This window comes from Dipodomys merriami, unplaced genomic scaffold (genome assembly GCF_024711535.1).
Source record: "Dipodomys merriami isolate MVZ:Mamm:240054 unplaced genomic scaffold, mDipMer1.0.p SCAF_17, whole genome shotgun sequence".
In the NCBI taxonomy this organism is placed as follows: Eukaryota; Metazoa; Chordata; class Mammalia; order Rodentia; family Heteromyidae; genus Dipodomys; species Dipodomys merriami.
Window position 1 is genome coordinate 4633970 of NW_027203048.1, and position 18428 is coordinate 4652397.

At 40.4% G+C, this 18428-nt stretch overlaps 1 protein-coding gene across 1 annotated transcript in view; it reads right to left on the reverse strand.

Moving 5' to 3' along the window:
* Positions 1 to 5388: 5388 nt before the first annotated feature.
* The window catches only part of Apob (apolipoprotein B), a 38575-nt gene continuing 25535 nt past the window's right edge, over positions 5389 to 18428 (reverse strand). Inside the window, exons 25-29 of the mRNA XM_070025064.1 lie at positions 17147 to 17520; positions 9096 to 16619; positions 8463 to 8577; positions 8177 to 8360; positions 5389 to 7291 (exon numbers count right to left, since the gene is read on the reverse strand). Coding sequence (XP_069881165.1) covers positions 5672 to 7291; positions 8177 to 8360; positions 8463 to 8577; positions 9096 to 16619; positions 17147 to 17520 — 9817 coding nt within the window. The 3' untranslated portion in view covers positions 5389 to 5671. The remainder of the gene's footprint in view (positions 7292 to 8176; positions 8361 to 8462; positions 8578 to 9095; positions 16620 to 17146; positions 17521 to 18428) is intronic.

Genomic DNA, 18428 nt, shown 5'->3' on the forward strand with positions numbered 1-18428 from the left:
CCTCCAAACCCTTTTATGAGAGGAAAAGCCTAAATGTCGCAATTTCTTAGTAATTTTTAGTGTTTAGTAAATAGCACATACTGGTGCTGAGTGAAGTGTTCAGTGGCTGCCAATGAAAGGAATGATGATTTCAGCCAACTTAGGGAACCCCTACTAGAGAGTACTTTTACCAGCCAGCCACAGAAGAAAAGACACAGAAGTGAAACGAAAAGGTTCCAGGGTAAGCCTTTGGCATGGGCAGGTTGATCAGAGAAATAACATGTGAGATCAGTACACACATGGCCACGTGTGCCTCAGCAGTGGTCAGAGGAAACTGCTGGGACCAAGGCCTTTTCTCTCCTGGGCCTTGTAGGAGATTTTTAGAGAGATGAAAAAGAACCAGTCTTAGAGCTAGAAGGCACAGAAGGACCCAGACCATTTCAGTGCATTATTGTTCATTGAGTTTCCATTTTACACACGAGATTACTAAGGGTCAGAGAGGCAAAGAAACTTTCCCAGGGCACCACAGAAAATTTGGAACACTCAGCCAGGCCCATGTCCCAAGTGTGGTCTGTCTTTCTCTTGCCTGTCTGTCCCAGTGACCCTAGGATTCCTATGAGTCATGATTTGGGACCCTGAAGGTGAAGGCCACCTAGGGCTGCCCTGAGATCCATGATTCTGTAGGCACTTTGGTAACGGCCTAGATGGGCCTCATTTGAGGAAAGAGAGGGGCCAAAGCAGAGGCCTCTTGGGAACCAGGGGACACTGATGGAACTGGGATGTTCATGGAGCTGCCCTTCACTCCGGCCACTGTCCAGGTCAGTCTTTAGGCTCCGGAAGCCATTGCTCGGTGTGGTTTCATGTTCTGCTGTATGTTTGCCAAGTCTGAGCCTCAGCTTACAAACAAGGATGGGACATAGTTCTGCAGCTCAAACATCAGGCCACCTCCAAGGCTTGTGTCATCCCTTTCACTGAATACAGAGCCTTGGTAATACCAGTCTACGGGGAAAATGGACACAGAGCCAGAGCTTAGTTCCTAGTACCAGAGGCACCCCTGACTGGAAACCCAGGTCTGTTTTGGGAGGCAGGAGTCAGTTTGAAGGACAAGAAGAGGAGGGCTCTCTCCTCCAGAAGACATGTGTACCTGCTCCACCAGCTTTTATGAGGCACTGGAATGTTGTTTGTTGGTGACCACCCAGCCATCCCACCAACAAATGGAGCACTCTTGAGGGAGTTGTAGTGACCTCTTAATCTGAAACAGCATACAAAGGGATGAGCTAAGAGGAAGGGTCTGTTTCTGCACATTTATCTCTGGTTATTAGACACTTTTAGAGGGAACATCTGTTTGTCCACTCTGGCTCCCATATTGCAGGCCCCATTTGAGGACCATCTTGGCTCCTTCTCTGACTGAATGGGGACTAAACCATAAATTAAAGCCAGACGGGGGGCCTAGCATGGGAAGTCAGAGGGGACTTTGCCCTTCTCACCAAAAAGGGGAAATTGAACTCTTCAACCGACCTCAAGCTGACCATTTTCTTCAGGAAAAAAAAAGCAACCTAAAGAAAATGCATATAATTCTACAGGGTCTGACAGTACCCTGTCCAACGGGACCTATTTGTTCATTGTAAGACTGGTCCTGGGGACAGCATCCCTAGTCTAGATAGAACCGAGGATCAAAGCCCAAGTGCTTTCCAGATATTCAGGGACCTGGGCTGGGCTTCATTGTTTGATTCCTCCTTTGGTTTTAAACCTTGGGTATTTGTTTTATAGGAAGAATACTTGTGTTTATGGCAGAATTTTCCACATCACTTGACAGTACGTTCTTAAGAGATGTACATGTTGCCTCATTCTTAGGACAACTGACCAGTTAATTGTTGAAGAAAATTCTTTGTTTTCTTGTTAAATTTCTAAAGGTACATGAAAGTAACACAATAATTGTCAAAAATTTCCTTTGTACTCATTCCTTCGGATGTTATTTCCGTAACTCACAACTCCAGTTTTCCTGCTAGTTATTTTCCACTTGAGCACACCACTGCAAATTGACACTAATATTCTCTCCCTGCCATTTCTATTCCTTCCTTCCCCATCTATGGTTGCCTCAGAACTCTTCAGGTTACACAGCTTCAAATGCCATTAATTTTGCATTCTGATTTACTCATTGTTATGGTTTTGAATGTATCCTAAAGTTCATGTCTTGGAAGCTTAATCCCCACAGCAGCAGTATTAGGAGATGAAGCCTTTACCAGGTGATTAGGTCACCAGGGGACTGACCTTATGAATGGATTAAGACTGTTATCAAGGGAGAGGATTGGTTATTTGAAAAGGGGAGTTTGTCTTATTTCCTGTTCAGTCTTGCTCATCTTGTTTGTCTCTCTGCCATGATATGACACTGAATGAAAAACTCTTGCAACACTTGCTTTTTGACTTCCTAGACTCCAGATTTGTGAAAAATTATTTCCTTATTTTTGTTGTTGTTGGTCCTGGGGCCTGAACTTGGAGCCTGGGTGCTGTCCCTTAGCTCTTCAGTTCAAGGCAAGCATTCTACCACTTGAGCCACAGCACCATGTCTGGCTTTTTGCGCTTATGTGGTGCTGAGAAATTGAACCTAGGGCCTCATGCATGCAAGGCAAGCCCTCTACCACTGAGCCACCTTCCCAGCCCCACTTATCTCTTTTTTAATGCATTACAAATCTGTGATATTCTGTCATATCAGCAGAAAACAGACTAAGATGCTAAATCTTCTTCTTGTTATTCTCCTCTCTCCTGCAACTCCTCCAATTCTTGGCTCCAGTGATTTACTATGGCAGCTCCATTTCTAATGGCTTTTTTGACTTCATACTTCATGTTCATAATGATCACTCTCCTGATCCTGTCAATTCTGCTTTTATGACCCTATTTTTATTTTATTCCTCTTCACCATTCTCAATATCTATGACTTGACTGAGTTGCACAGCTCATCAGAGATGAGTCTGTATTTTACTTGGATCCAGGTTGAGCCACATTCCAGAATCATCTGTACCAATTAATTATCTATATGTTGCCATATTGGTTTTACTAAATTGCAGCTCATATCAAACTCCTGACACAGGACTTTTACTGGATGTTCTTGTTTGTTTACTTCAACATTCAAGCCCTCTGCAATATTGTGTAACCCGTTTTCAAATTCTGTCTCCCTTTTATTTTTCTTGTATTCTGGACATAGTAGATAATCAGTATTCTTGAAACAACCCCTTTTTTCTTCTTCCTGAACTAACTTTGGTCCTATATTTGCTTATCAAAGTCCTTTATCAATAAGATTGGGTTTCAACTTTTTCCTTAACTTCCTGTGCGGCAACATAGTTATAATCCCCATATTACTTCCTTTATACCCTTCCTTAAACAACACATCCCATCTTTGATAGAGAGATAGAAGCTGCATCTTACTAATTTCCCCTATCTTGTAGTCTTTGCATAGTTTTTAGCATACAAGTAGTTTAATAAATTTCATTAAAACACTTAAACTTTCTTCCCTTCACTCTCTTGAACCTAAACTTGAATAATTAATCATCTAATGATAACCGCACTTCATTTTTTACATGACATTAAAAGCTATAAAACTTTTTCCTACCTATCATTTCATTTGATGTTTATGAACAATCCTGTAAGCTATAGAGGATAGAGCTCATTTCATAGGTGAGACAACTGAGCAATACTTTCCCCAAAGTAAAAGAATATAAGGAATGCAGCAGTTAACTGAAGCCAGATGAATCCTGTTACAAAGCAGATTAAAGAAGAGGGCAAGCAAAGTCTAAACTCTTCAGAGAATTCTTTCCTTCTCCAACTTTCTTCAGCTTGATGAATTCATTCAGGCTAGTCATGTGGCACCTCCCAGGAGGGATAGCCAATAGGAAGCTGAGCAGCTGGTATGGTGTGACTGACTGCATGATGATTCTGAATTTATGATGATTATTTCCCTTCATTTCAGCCCCAGATGAAGATGTCAGCTCATTTGCATGGGGAATATGTGATTCTTCTTTCAGACGAAGCCATATTTCTAGACCTTCCTTCAATTTAAAGGCTCAGCAGATCCTTGTTGTTTCTACTTCAACAGGAAAATTTGCAAAACTAAACACCATTCAGGTGGTGTCCTTGGATCTAGGCCTAATTTTCCCCTTCTGTAGCCCTCACAACTGTTCCCCTCACAACTCATCCATTCATTGGTCCATCAGTCAATTTATCCATCCATTCATCCACCATCCAGCAGACACACCTTAAGTGTCAGGTCCAAATGCTACCATGTTTTCCATCTCCCCGAACTCTTTCTAGCTTCTTAGTTCTAGATGGAAGAACACTAATAAAGTACTAATAGGGTATGTGTTCATTTTCTAGATAATGTTTATACATTGTAACAGTGGGACTCATCAAGATAATAAAATAGCTGTTTGCAAAAATGATGGAAGTCACTGGTATTTTTGCATAAAATGGTTTTCTTTTGTTTCATTTTTGTGCTGTGAACTCAGGGCCTGAACTCTGTCCCTGAACTTCTTTTGCTTAAGGCTAGTTCTTTACAACTTGAGCCACATATCCACTTCTGGCTTTTTTGGTGGTTTAGTGGAGATAAGAATCTTACAGACTTTCCTACCTACGCTGGCTTCAAACTGTGATCCTTAGATCTCAGCCTCCTGAGTAGCTAGGATTACAGGCATGAGCCACTGATGCCTGTCTAAATGGGTCTTTTTCTAAGAGACCTTATGAAGGATTTAGTGGTCACTTCTAAGTTCTTTTTTAGTAAGTAATTACATATTGATAATATAAAAGGTATTTTGTATATGCATATATTGTACACTGATCAGATTAACCCATCCTATTGCCCTGTTCTTTACCTATAATCCTTATGCTTCTATTTTCAACAACTTTCAATGGGGTTCTTATTCCCCATGGATCTCACTTTCCTTTAGTTTTTCAATGACAGCCATTTAACAGCTGTTCACCCCGGTTAAGATGCAGGGAGACTTCTGGGATCCCTGTGTGAAGAATCCCTAGGGACTAGTCCCTTGTTTTGGACATCCCTTCTCCAATGCTAACAGTCAGAGGGAAATAAAATGCCTTCTCCAGGTCCAACAGAGAGCCTTGCCTGGCAAAGGCAGACAGTTTGCTGGGGAAAATTGTATGGCACAGATGTGGGATGCTCCATATGATCAAACTATGTATAACATCTTTATGAATACTTTTTTCCCTTCTACTTGGCACATACAGTTGCCTCTTTCAAGTGGAAAAGTAGTTTGCTCCCTTAAACTTCTAACTTCCTCTGTTTTTCCTACCACTTGAATCACAGTATATGTTCTTATAGTGATTTGCGAATGTCAGAACATTTGAGCTGATACGTTCATTCCACTATGGGTCAAAACAAATGAGGCACAGTGAGTGGTGTATGATACACAGTAAAGACTCCATTTATTTGTTTATCCCCCTTCCCCTAAGTTTAACAAAAAAATAATGCAGACCCTGATTCTCTTTAACTTGCCAGAAATGCCTCAGAGTTCAGAGACCTTCAGAGATGCCATGTCGTTTCTCAGTAAAGGTCTTTATTGTACCTGCTTGTACTTGCGGTGCTGTTTCGGGCCTGGCTCAGTGGATGTTTTTCAGTATTCCCACTTCTACAATGTGAAAGCTTAATTGGAATAGATTAATAATTGAGGATTGTTTTTAAGAATTAGTAAGTGATTGTCAGTCCTCCTGGAACAAGGCTTACATAGGGGCTCATACCACTGACTGTGGCTGACTGTAGCTTTTCCAGTAATTCAATGATGTAGCTTAAGACTATGCTGTAGCTTTGAATGGACAGGTCAATCAATCTTTTGGACTCGGCAATGAATTTTTCATGGTAATCAGAGAGTTGGTCTGAAAACTTCTGCAGTTTAGATCTGAGCTGCTGGTGGTAATCGGAAATGATTTCCTTTATTGCAAGGAACCAGCTTTGAATTATTTCCTGAGCAGTGTTGTAAAGCTCTTCAATCTTCTCTTTCCCTTTTCCATCTACATCTGCAAGGACGCTAAGATATTCTTGGGTCTCTCTGAGCATAAACTCCTCAACTTGAATTGAGAATTGTGAAGCAAAGTGAGTCACAGTGGCAGTATATGTGTAATGGAAGTCTGCAAGGAGCTCCGCAATATATTTGACCAAGTGGACAAACTTTTCTTCAAGTTCATGGTATTTCACTGACTGACCAATTATGCTTGGATCAAAATACGCTTCACAAAGAGCCTTTATGTGCTCATGGAATAGCTGTAACTTGTCAGAAGCTTGTTGGAGATTGCTTTGAACAAATTCATTGAACTCAGTGAAGTCAAGGTATAGGTTTTGTTTCAGGAATCTAAAGCCATATAGAATATATTCCTTGAAGGTAATGCTACTATTATTCAGGAGATTAGTTAATGTGATCTCCCTTAAGTTTTTAATTCCTTCTTCTGTCCCTTGCAAAAAGCCTTGTAAAACTTTCTGAAGCTCCCTCAAGAACTCTATAAACTTGAAAGACTGAAGATCATTAGCTATGTCTTGAACTGATTCTGATATAGTGTCCAACAGTTCCCTAGACTCGGCAATTATATCAATTAGTTTGTAGCTCCTTGAATAGAAAGGACATTTAATCTTTAGATCTTTAATTAAGTCAGATTTCTCCACCAGGTTTTGGGCATAAGAAAGCAGCTTTTCTAAGCTATTATGGATGTTTGAATACGCTTGGGACAGTATCTTCCCTGCTTTCCTGATGACCATAGTGCAGAGCTCATCACTAGTATATGTTGCATTTTGCCCTGGGAGCTGGAAGCTCAACTTCGAGAAATGAATGAATGAGTCAGTCAGGTGTTTGACTGCCATGTTATAGTGCCGAGTGACTTGTATGATGCTGTCAAATATTTTATCTTTACATCTGTGGAAAGTGCTTTGGCCATCCTCAGCCAACATTTCCTGGTAAAGGTTCTGAGCTTTGTCCTTCCATTCTTGGTAGGTGGTGCCACTGGCTGCTGTCTGGAATCCCATACCCAGTTCTTCAATTTGGCCCATGGTCCCCTGGTAGGCCCACTTGGCGTTGTTCTGAATACTTCTTCTCAGCCTTGTTGAGGTGTCTTTCAGGCTGAGTCCTGTGTATTCCTGGTGGTATTTGTTGACATAGTCATAAAAAGCTTCTGTAGCTTTGGGTACATTGTCTTTCAGAGAACTTAGCAGGATGGAAATTGCCTCCTCTTCCCAATTAAACTTGATCTCACTTTCATTATCAGATTTCTGGTGTATCCACTCAGTTTTGAGTATGTTGAGTTTTTTATCTGGGGAAGACTAAAACCAGAAAAACAATATAGATAAAAATACTCTGATTGTATAATATGCTACACTAAAAACTTCATTAATAGTTAAAAGTAAAGATTAGAGGCTATTTCAGATTCTAAAGAGAATGCCAGTTCATGTGTTTGTTTTGGTTAAACAAGCCTACTGTTGTTAATTTTCCTTTATCACCTACCCCTGAATGGATAAAAAATATACTTGGCATTTACAGGCCTCCTGGGATTGAAAACTGGGAGAATGGAGATGAAAAGGAGAAGGAAGAGGAATGGGGAAGAGGAGGAAAAAGGCAAGGAATGATACATTCAGGGAAGAAGAAATGGAGGAGGCAAAGGAGGGAAGAGTACATTCAGGGAAAGAAGTAGCAAAGAAACAGAAAAGGTACAGAGCCTATCCAGCAGAGCTCTAGAGTACCAATTTTAGTATTCATTCTCCGAGAGTATGAGAAATTTTAGCTTCAAGTCTCCCCTTCTGGTAATGGCATCTTTGATCAACCCTAGCAGAACTTGAAGTTTGACACGTCTCAGTGAAGAGTTTTAAAGCTTCAAATACTCCAGAAACACCATTTGAAAAAACAAAAGCAAACTCCGTGCATGACAAATTATGCCTATGATAGAGGCAATGAAGTATAATTCTCGTATTTCTGGATTTGCTGAAAAATAATAAAATTATAGAGCTGATGTGATATCATGCAGGCAGCTAATAATTAAGTTCAGCAAAGGGCATGTTAGAATATTTTCTAGAGAATAGTTCCCCAGGGAAGGAGATCAGCTTGCTTACTGCCTTTTACCTAGATTGAATACTCTGAAAAAATTGCCTTGAAATTAGTATATCTGCTCCAATTCTCTTACTCTTGGGTGTGTGCCATTAGATGGGACTCACCTGAGGGTGGAAGTAGACATCCCCCATAACAGTATCGTTAACCACCCACATGTCCAGGCCCACAGAGCCAATGGCTGGGGAGGCTACCGAGAAGAAGAATCTCCTCTCAGTCCCTTGGTAGTTCAGGTGGAGATCGGTGAATGCTGGACTGCTGATGTCAAGGCGAATCTCTTCCTGTGCGGTCCTGAAAGCAGAAGGGTTGATGAATGGTTCGGAGTGGGGTGCAGGGATGGCACACATCACAGAGTTTTGTAAAGGGGGCGAAGTTTCAGTAAACATTTCCTACCGAAGTCCTTCATATTTGATATCTTCATAATATTCTGCATTGAAGTCACGATGTGCAAATGTTCCTTTGGTCTTAGAGATAAATGTGTAGTCTTCAAGACTGTGTGTTCCTATGACTTTAGAGGAAAGATTTTTATATTCATTAGGTGAATAACATTGTGAAAACTATCATTATATCTGCAAACCCAACTTACAGGTTTAAAGATGTAGTGTAAAGTTTTTAAAATTTTTACTAAATTTGATTTTTTTCTTTGTTTTTGCAGTGCTGGAGATATTACCCAGCACCTCATCCATGCTAGTCACGTTCTCTATCAGTGAGTTGCTCCAGAATGTCTACAGCTTTGTTAAAAAGTAAATAAAATCTTAAAAACAATTACAGAAAATGTATTTTCTTTGAATCTTCTTGAATATCAGCTATTTTACAGTTTATTTTCCATATACAGAGTATTTGCCTATATATCTGTCTATCTATCCACCTATCCATCATCTATCTACCTAGTTCCTCCTTTAAATTTTGGTATAGACAGCAATTGTGTTTTAGTCATAACTAAATACATCATCATTTACTCATAACGCTCAATGAAAACATAGAATAATAGCTCAGGGGAGGGAAGGACAAGACATTTTTCCTTACCATTGAGGTCATATTCCAGAAACTGTAAGGTTGAGCTGCATGTGGAATCCAAGAATGTTTCAATATGATCTGCTTTGTTTTTCAAACCAGCACTCCAGGTGGCATTATACAGGGGAGAGGTCACCCCAAAACTTGCAGTCAGTGTTCCAAAGAATGGAACAAAGATCCCCGCGGGTACAGAGAATTTCAAGGAAGGAATCTCAATAGTTTGCTCAGGTATGATGATGGTGGGCAACTCAAAATCAGCAATCTTATTGGCCACCTCATTTAGATCCAGAGCAGCCTTGCCAACTGGAAGAGTGAACTGGGATACAGTTAACTGAGCTTCAGGCATAGTGATCTCGAAATATGGAGTTGAGGAATCTTCTGATTCAGAATATTTTGTTATCACATCAACTTGGGGGAAGTTTACTTTGGGGAGCATTGGTAGGTTGAGAGCAAATGGTGAAGTACTTAACTTCTTATAGATTTCAATTCCACTGAAGTCAAGTTTGTAGGATGGAATCTTAAGATCTGTAAAAGGGACTTGAAATGAAGGTGTAACAAGATCTGAGCTCAGATCATTGAGTTTCAATCCTGGGATAATGAATTTGTCAGCCAGTTGTTGCACAGGGATAGAGAAAAGATGGCCATTGCAGTTTTTAGTGTATACAAGAGAAGTTGAAGCATGAAGATACTGTTTCTTGCCAGTTCTGGTAGTTAAATCCAGCTTCAGGAGGTCTGGTAAGCTCTTGTCATACACTGGCAGGATGATGTTTTTGAGATACCCTAGGTTTCCTTCTAAGGATCCTGCCATGTCAAGGCGTGCCTCTTCTTGGTCATTGGAAAACTCTACATTGTTCCTGAGTGACCCAGAATGCACCTGGACCTCACTTTTCCAGCTCACCTTCTGGATCTTAGTGTTAGCATTCAGAGCCACTTCTTGGCCAAAGTAAGCGTTATCAAGGAGAGAACTAGGTTGATTTGAGCGAAGCTGAACAAGGGCGGACATTGTCCATGGGGAAAGCTCCAGGGTGGCTTTGCTTGTATGCTCGCCACTGGTGAAAAAGAGACTCTTTAGCTGTACGTGGTTCTTCGTGTTGTGTTCCCAGATGGCGTATATGTGTCTGAGAGTAACTTCGCCAGAAAAATTTTCTTTTACTTCAAGATTCCCGATACCATCAACTTTGGAAGTCCCTTGCAGCTTCACTGAAGATCGACTGCCTTTGGAATTCAGGTAAGTGTTAGCTTCACTGGCAACACTTCCAGAATATTCCCGTGAGAGGATGGAACCCTTGACCTCCCCTTTCGTCGATGATTCAATGGCGAGGTAAGAAGTAAGGCTTTCTAAGCTGAGCTTGTGGTACAGTGCTCCTTTTGCAGTAGAGTCCAGCTTGGAGGAGCTGAAATCATATTTCAGTTCAATGGATGAAGAAATAGTAGGTTTTGACTTGGTATTTCCATTAAGTTCTTGCTTGAAGTTCATTCTCAGAGTTGGAAAGTGGGCTTTTGCAGTGGTTGTCACTGATGCCTCCATGCTTTTCTTGGTTAAGCTAATGGTGCTGTCATGACTTCCTTCCACATATTTGTTACTCAGGGACAGAGCTGTGGCTAACTTCAGCCCTCTTTTCCTCGTCAGACTTGACGTACCTTCTAGTTTGTATTGCAGTGCGTCCATGACAAACCAAGAGGATGAAAGGAAATGGGCAACAATATCTGACTGGTTATAAAGCACAGCATTGGTATTTAGGGTCATAAAACTTGATTTAAAGGAAAAGTCATAGGTAATATTGCCCAGAGCTGGAACCAAAATATTGTTTATGGTACTCAGTTCCTTGAAATCTGGGAGAGAAAGCTGGAGTAGATTTCTGGGGACATGAAGGATTGGTAGCTCTAGGGATTGCAGATCTAATGTATACGATGGCACAGAGAAACTAGAACCCAGAATGGAGAAACTAGGAGTGCTGATGGCTTTGGGGATCACAGGGCTGGAGGCCAAGGTCTCCACCGTGAATGGAGACACTTCCATGTTGGCAACTGGGATCTTGTATCCAGGAATTTGAAAGGTCCGGGGAGGCTTGTTGAGGTTTTCAGCTTTATACCTGTCAAGCTTAACTTTTGCTTCATTATATGAAGTGGTAAGAACATGCAATGCATCATCTCTGACTTTCTCAAAATGCCAGTTCATTGAATTGATGCTGTGATTGATAAACTCATAAAACAGGCCCAAAGGAATTGCAATGGAATGTTTGTCTTTGTTTTTCTTATACTGAGCATTTATGCTTAAATCAAATGATTGCTTTGTTGTTTTCAAGAATTTCTTCAAGCCTGTTTGTTCCCATATGGAGAAATCTTTCAGTGGAGGAGTTGTAAGTAGTGTGTAGGGTAGATTCACTTCAGGAATTGTTAAAGGAATGTTTAAGAAATCCAGGTTGGCATCTCCATTGATCCATACATGGGCTTCAATGCTGTTCTCATTGTTGGTAGCTGAGAAATTTTGGTTGTACTTGTATTGATTGAATCTAGCACTTGCTTGCCAACTTGTTTGCTGGGCATCAGGACTCAGAAACAGTGCATAGTTATTCAAGAAGTCTATCTTCCCTGTCAATTTTAAGGGAAAACTAACTTTCAAATTTCCTTCATTATTTGTGGATGCTGTCATCTGAAATGGCTGTGCAGAAAAGAAAAGAGAATTTTTCAAAGTTCCAATAACTTTTCCATTTAAATGAGCGTTGTGGTCACCAGTTATCTCTGCAATCATTTCCCTGCGCAGTGCTGTGCCTCTAGCAGTTAGAACACTGTGGCCCACATGCTGGGATTCAACGTCTGACTTAATTTCCAAGTTAAAATAGTCAAAGAGGCTAGACTCAAAAGTCAGGTTTTGGTTCACACTCAGGTGTTTGCTGTTGATCTTATTGGAGAATCCAAAGGAAGCAATGGGCCTTTTCACAGTGAGGCTACTTTGTGATTCATGTGTTCCCTCATCTGAGAAGTTGGGGCAGGACCATTTCCATGAGCCTGATCCAGAAGAAGTCCAGGCTAAGTCTCCAGCTTCCACTAGTGTCTTCATTTCATTGAGCAGCTCAGCCTTACTAGAGAAGTCAAACTGAGGGATGTTCAATTTGTGAAAGTATTTTGTGTGGCTGTCCAGGGCAAACTGATGGTTTACCTTGAGAATCACATTATTATTAAACTCCAATGTGTTTTTTTCTGTGTGCAAGCTTGCCATGGTATCTGATTTTCCCTCAATGGAATTTCCATAAAACAGCATTTTACTCTCATGCTCCATTCTGAGGTATTTGCTGGAGAAGTTCACAGACTCTTTCAGAGCCAATGGATGGATCTTGGGTTCTAAGAGTTGTGCATTTGCTTGAAAGTCAAAATTGAGAACTTCCAATTTAGACTGTCCTTTGGCAGTGATGGAAGCTGTGATCTCTGCCTTGTTCTCTGAAATAGTTACATTCTGTATGTCAGCATTTGCATCTAACGTGAAAAAGGGAGACTGGATTTTCAAAATGCTACTCAGCTTGCCAAAAGCAGGGATGGTGATTGTATCTGAGATGTGGGGGAGCTGGAATTCTGGTATGTGAAGGTCAGCCACTTGAAAATCTTTAGGGTTGAGGTTTGGGATTACAAGTTCTGGAACCTTAATTTCTGGGAAATGGAAGTCGGGGAGAGTAAGTCCAGTAAGAGGTAAGTCTCCCATCATTAGATCCTTCAGGTATATGTCCGGAACTGGCCACCGCATTTCACCATCCATCAGCTGGTCAATGGTTCTGATGACTTTGGCTTTTATTTCTTCCAAATCAATTGTAAAGGAAGGAATATGGAAGGTGTTGAAGATAGTAAACTCTGGTGTTGAAAATCTAGATGGAATTTTTATATCTTTCAACTCTTTGAAATTTATCTTAATGGATGGAATCCTCAAATCTGTCAAGGGGACGATGAAGTCAGGAGTCGGGAAGGTAGCATTCTGCAAAGCACGAAGACTGACCTCAAAGGCAGGCATGGTCCCAAGGGCAGTCTGGATTTCAGGGATGATGATCCCTTGTTCCACCAATGCGTTCACCTTTTCAGCCCAGTCTTGGATAGAATATTGTTGGGCAAAGTCAGTAAGGTTCTTAGCAGCAAGAACCCACCAGTCAGCAATGTAAGTGACCAGTGTATTGTAAACTTGGCTTACCAGAGACAGGTATCGCTCAATTTCCCACTGAATGTTTAATTGATAAAGTCGGTCTCGTACATCTTCTAGAGGATATTGGAAATAATCTTTCACAAGATTCACTGCATCTAGAAACCAATCAATGAGCATAGATACTTTGGCGTCAGATACCAAGTCCTTGATGTCTCCTATAAACTGTTTTAGTGCTTCAGCTTTCCGTTGTAGGTCTAGCCCCTGAATTTCACTATTGATTTTCTGAGTCACTTCACGGATCATATTGTTGGTGCCATCTACAAATTGGTGGTAATCAAATGACTTCAATTTCTTTACCAACAGGTCAAGCAATCTGTTTACTTCTTCAATGAATTTTTTAAAGGACAATGCTTTAAGCTGCTTCACGGCATCATCAATAAACCCACCCAATTTCTCATAGTAATCTTTTATCTCAACTTGTAGTAGGACATTGCTTAGTTTCTGAACAGTCTCCTTTAGCTTATATTGGTGGGCCAAATGTACTAATTTATCCCCTAAAATCTGGATTTGTAGTTCTAATTCATATTTCTTAATGAACTCATGGAGGATGGCTCTGAAAGAATTGATTTTATCAGTTACTTCAAGAGTATCAATAAAATTCATAACAAAGTATTTGACATGCTCAATAATATCATTTATTCTTTGAAATTCAATTGTACTTCTCAACTGATCTAAAAGCATTCTGATATTAGCAGCTTCAATCTGTTGATTTAACTTTGCAGAAAATTGCTGGATGTCTGTATCCTGAATCTGTATCCTGAGCTGCTGTAATTTTTCTTGTATCTGGATTCTGATTTGATACTTGGTATCTACATTTTGAACCCACGATGCAGTATTTCCCCCAATTTTGTTAAAATCAATGTTTTCAATAAACAAATGTAGATCATGGATTGTCTTTGCTAAATTCACACGGATATGATAATGTTCATCAAGAATTTTTACTTTTTCAAGGATTCGATCAATAATCTTAGCAATAGCTATCTTAAAATCATGTAGATCATAATTATCTCTAATATACTGATCAAATTGAATCATATATGTCTGAAGGTCAGAGAGTTTTTCATTGATATTGATTTTGGCATTATCCAATGCCACTTGTAGATCATTTTCTGTAATTCCATAATTTTCTGTGAAAGTGGTTAGTGTCTCTTTGGCACTGGAAACTTGTCTGTCCCAATTGAAATTGTTCAGATAATCATTAACTTGCTGTGAGAGGCTTCCCAGGGATGCTCTGTATTTTCTTACAACTTGGTCAATATCGATGCTTTTCAGTTCTTTCTGTATACTTTCCAGCACAGCTATAATGACTTTTCGATTTCTTTCCACATAGTCTGGCAAGATGTTCAAGAATGGGAGGCTGATTGTGTGAACATCTTGGTTCTTATCATACTTTATGAAAGCAACAATTGTAAATGCTTGAGGCTTGTCAGCAGCATCCTTCATCTCCAAGGAGTTCAGCACATTGACAGGTTCGCTGAGTAAAAATGGCACTTTGATTGGGGAGTTCAGCATAGAGACATCAGTCAGGGCTTGCCCAGTAAACTCCACACCGATTTTTTCTTTAGTATTGTAAGCTTCAAAGTCCTGGCTGTACTGATTATCATTGAATTGGGTCTTGAATTTCCAGGTGCTCATCTGTTCAGCTGGAGTAAGCAGGGCACTGACTTTGTGATCAAAAGCTGTGCTGATGATTTTCCTGGACCTGAAACGGTGAGTTGTAGATCCTTTGTAATCATGAGCAAAAGTAAGAGCCAGAGGTTCTGCTTTCAACAAGAATTTGCTGTAAAGCTGCCCAGTATGTTCTCCCCAGAGAGACAGAATCCCATTGGCATTTGTGTGTACATCCGTAGCCAGGGTAAAGGGAGCTATATCAGAGTGGACAATGTTGCTGAAATGCAGCGAGTCTGAATTGTAGGTTGTACTGATATCCACAGAGGAAGCCAGTCCAGCAATGTCTGTGTTGAACCGATGGCTGAACTCTGCACCTTGAACTCTAGCGACAGTATCTGCTTGGTAGCTTGCTGATAAGTCAGCATAAGACAAGGCATAGATGTGTTTGATTTCATTATTGTGGTAGGTTCCTTTTAGATTCCCCCCTACATTGAGCTTCAGGGGTTCCAGCCGTAGCTTCCCGTTGCTGTTCCAATCTAGAGCATTGTATTTCAGGTCATTGTTGAAAGTAGTTACAAGAATCAAGGGCTGCAGATGCAGGTTAAAATTTTGTTTATAAAGCTTGTCAGAGCTATAAATGTTGTCCATTTTTGAAGAGAAGTCCAGGGACAGACCTGCAATATTCAAACTGTTGGTATGGTCAAGTTTCATCTCAGCATAGGAACCCTTCATGTCATTTGAAAGCTTTAGCCCTTCCCGGCTGATTCTGAAGTTGAAAACATTGTTACTGTCCATGCCCAGAATCATGGCCTGATAGACACTTCCCAGTGAGACCTCTGTGAGGGCAGCTTTTCCATCTAGGCTGAATTTTGCATAATGCTCTCTGAAGCGGCCATTGGTGGTTAGTTTCATGGATGCCCCAGAGAGGCTGAGGTCTGCATTCATCTCATTCTCCAGCAAGAGGGGACTGTATTTTAGGTTGGTGGTTGCACTGGTAGATAGACCATCCTGTGAAATCTTCAGCGTTGCCTTGTGAGCACCACTATTTATTTTGTCATTGCCTGTGATATCAGCATTTAATTCGATGCCACGGGAATCTAGTGATCCAGAAAGCTGGGTGAGGAATGTCAGGGACTTGTAATCAGCCTGATACTCAGAACGTAATGATGCTTTTTGTTTAGAGAAGGTCAGGTCCAGCTTGTTAGAAGTGGCAAAGTTCTCATACTTCCCATTGCTGTCAGATTTCAAAGTCAGTGCATAGTTCTCATACTTCAGGGAGGCGGTATTCTTGAAGATGCCATCTTGCAGATCAGAGGTGGAGGCAAGGGAGAGGGTGCCGTCCTGGTACTGTCCCTTTATCTGGTTGGTGCCCTGGAGGTAAGAGGAGTTAAACCTCATATTGGACTCTCCACTCAGCTGGCCAGTGGTAGAATCCATCTGAAAAGTCAAGCCATGTGTGCCTTTAGCATAGAACGAAGAGGCTGTAAACTGCCCATCAGCCTTGACATCTTTGACATACAAATTTTGTTTCTTTTTGGAGTCCCAATGAACTGAAGCAGACATCTTTGAGTCCCAGGAACTAGATGCATCGAATGTCAGTAAACCTTTTGAGGCTGGGTTGTTTCCAAGTTTTTCTACATGACTGAATTTGACATTTGAATCTAGAAATTTGTGGTGTAGAGACCCATCACTTGACAATGTGAATGTATTTCTGTAGTCATACGTTGTTTCTCCAGATCCTGAAATAAAAATGAAAGACATTGGTTATAAAGTAACGTGTTCAAAACAGTGTCTGTTTGAAAATTTCTCAATCATAAAGTCTCATTTATTGGAATCACTTGAGCAATAGTTTCCTTAACTATTATATATATATATATATATATATATATATATAAAAATACAATTTGATATAAGTAGGTAGGAAGCCTTCCCTGATCACTGCCTTTAGTGTACCTCATATACCCTATTATAACATTTGTGAATTTTAACTTCTGGTTTATATAAGTGCTCTCTTTGTAAAGGCCAATAGAAGAGAAATATATATATATATATATATATATATATATATATATATATATACACACACACACACACACATATATATATATATATATAATGTTAGGCAAATATTTCTATCAGTTGAATGCATGAAGAAACTTCCAAGAGGAAAGAAAACTATCTGTTGGAAAGTCTAAGTCCTTTCTTCTCTGGAGCAGTCTGTTCTTGTGAATTAGCATCGTACTCCCTGGATTTGAGAGGGGCTCACCTTGTACACTGTAGGAAAGCAGGTCAACTACAGAGTCAGCCTTCATATGATACTGAGCCTTAAGGCTAAAGTGTTCTCTGCTGGTGTTGCCACCAGTATAGGAAGCAGACCAGTTGTACAAGTTGCTGTAGACATTTGTGGAGAGATCTAGAACACCCAAGAGTGGCACTCGCAGTTGGTACAACTCGGGGATTGTAAAAGTGGGGACTTGGAACTGTTGAGATGGCAGGTGGATTCCCACAAACTTGAAGTTGATGGCTGGTATCCTGATGGTTTCTGGCATCTTTAGATCTTTGGAAGATTTACCACCCAAAGGCAAAGGAATCTCAAGTTTCACAGTGTTCTGATTAAAGGTGTATTTGACCCGGCCATCACTAAAATGAACAACAAGAACAATGTCCCCACGTCAGACGTCAAGAATTCAAAATTCAAACCTAAGTATCTGCTCCATTCCCAAACTTCTCTCACTTTTAATCATCTTACCCTCTGTGTCTACATCATTTGCTTTTTCCTTTACCTGTCAATCTGTTTTAAATACTTCCAAGAGCCTCACTTTATCATTACCTTCACTTAAATCACAGATCATTGCTCTCATTCTTACAGTGAAGTAATCAATTAAACTTATGTAACAAAGAGTCTAAATTCTACTTTTATAGTTATTTGGTGTCTGCACACAATCTTCCTAGAAGGGAGGAATTAGACCTTGTGTAGTTTGTCTATTCATTACATGAACTCTTGTGTTTTGTACATAGTGGACAGTTGATGTATATTTGCTAAACTTAAGTGAAGCACCTTGGTGTGCGGGAAGAATATAGGTGTGTGAATCAGTAAACTGGGATGGTAGTTTTAGCTACCACTACTTGATTAGTTATCTTTGTGAATTAGTCTCCCTGAATCTCGGTGCTGCCACCTGCATGTTAGAAATAATAGTGCCCACTCCGCTAACCTCCAGAGATGGGCTTGGGTGTCAAATGAAAAAGTATCCCTTCAAGTGCTTTGAAATTATGCACATGGGAGAGGCTATTATGATCATCTATTAAAAAGAAAGCCAGATGGCAGGGTTTGACCATCATAAGTAAATACATAATTTATTATATTACTACAAAGTGGGCTGGATGCTGTCTCCCTAAGACTCCCACTTTCCGCAGGAGGATGATTGATGGCCACTGAGACCCTATCCAGTTCCGAGGTCCTGAAATGTCTGTAGCAAAGGGAGGTCCTGGGGTCCTCTAATCTGCTACTCTTTTATACTCAGTAGTCTCCGTCAATTGCAGTAATTTGT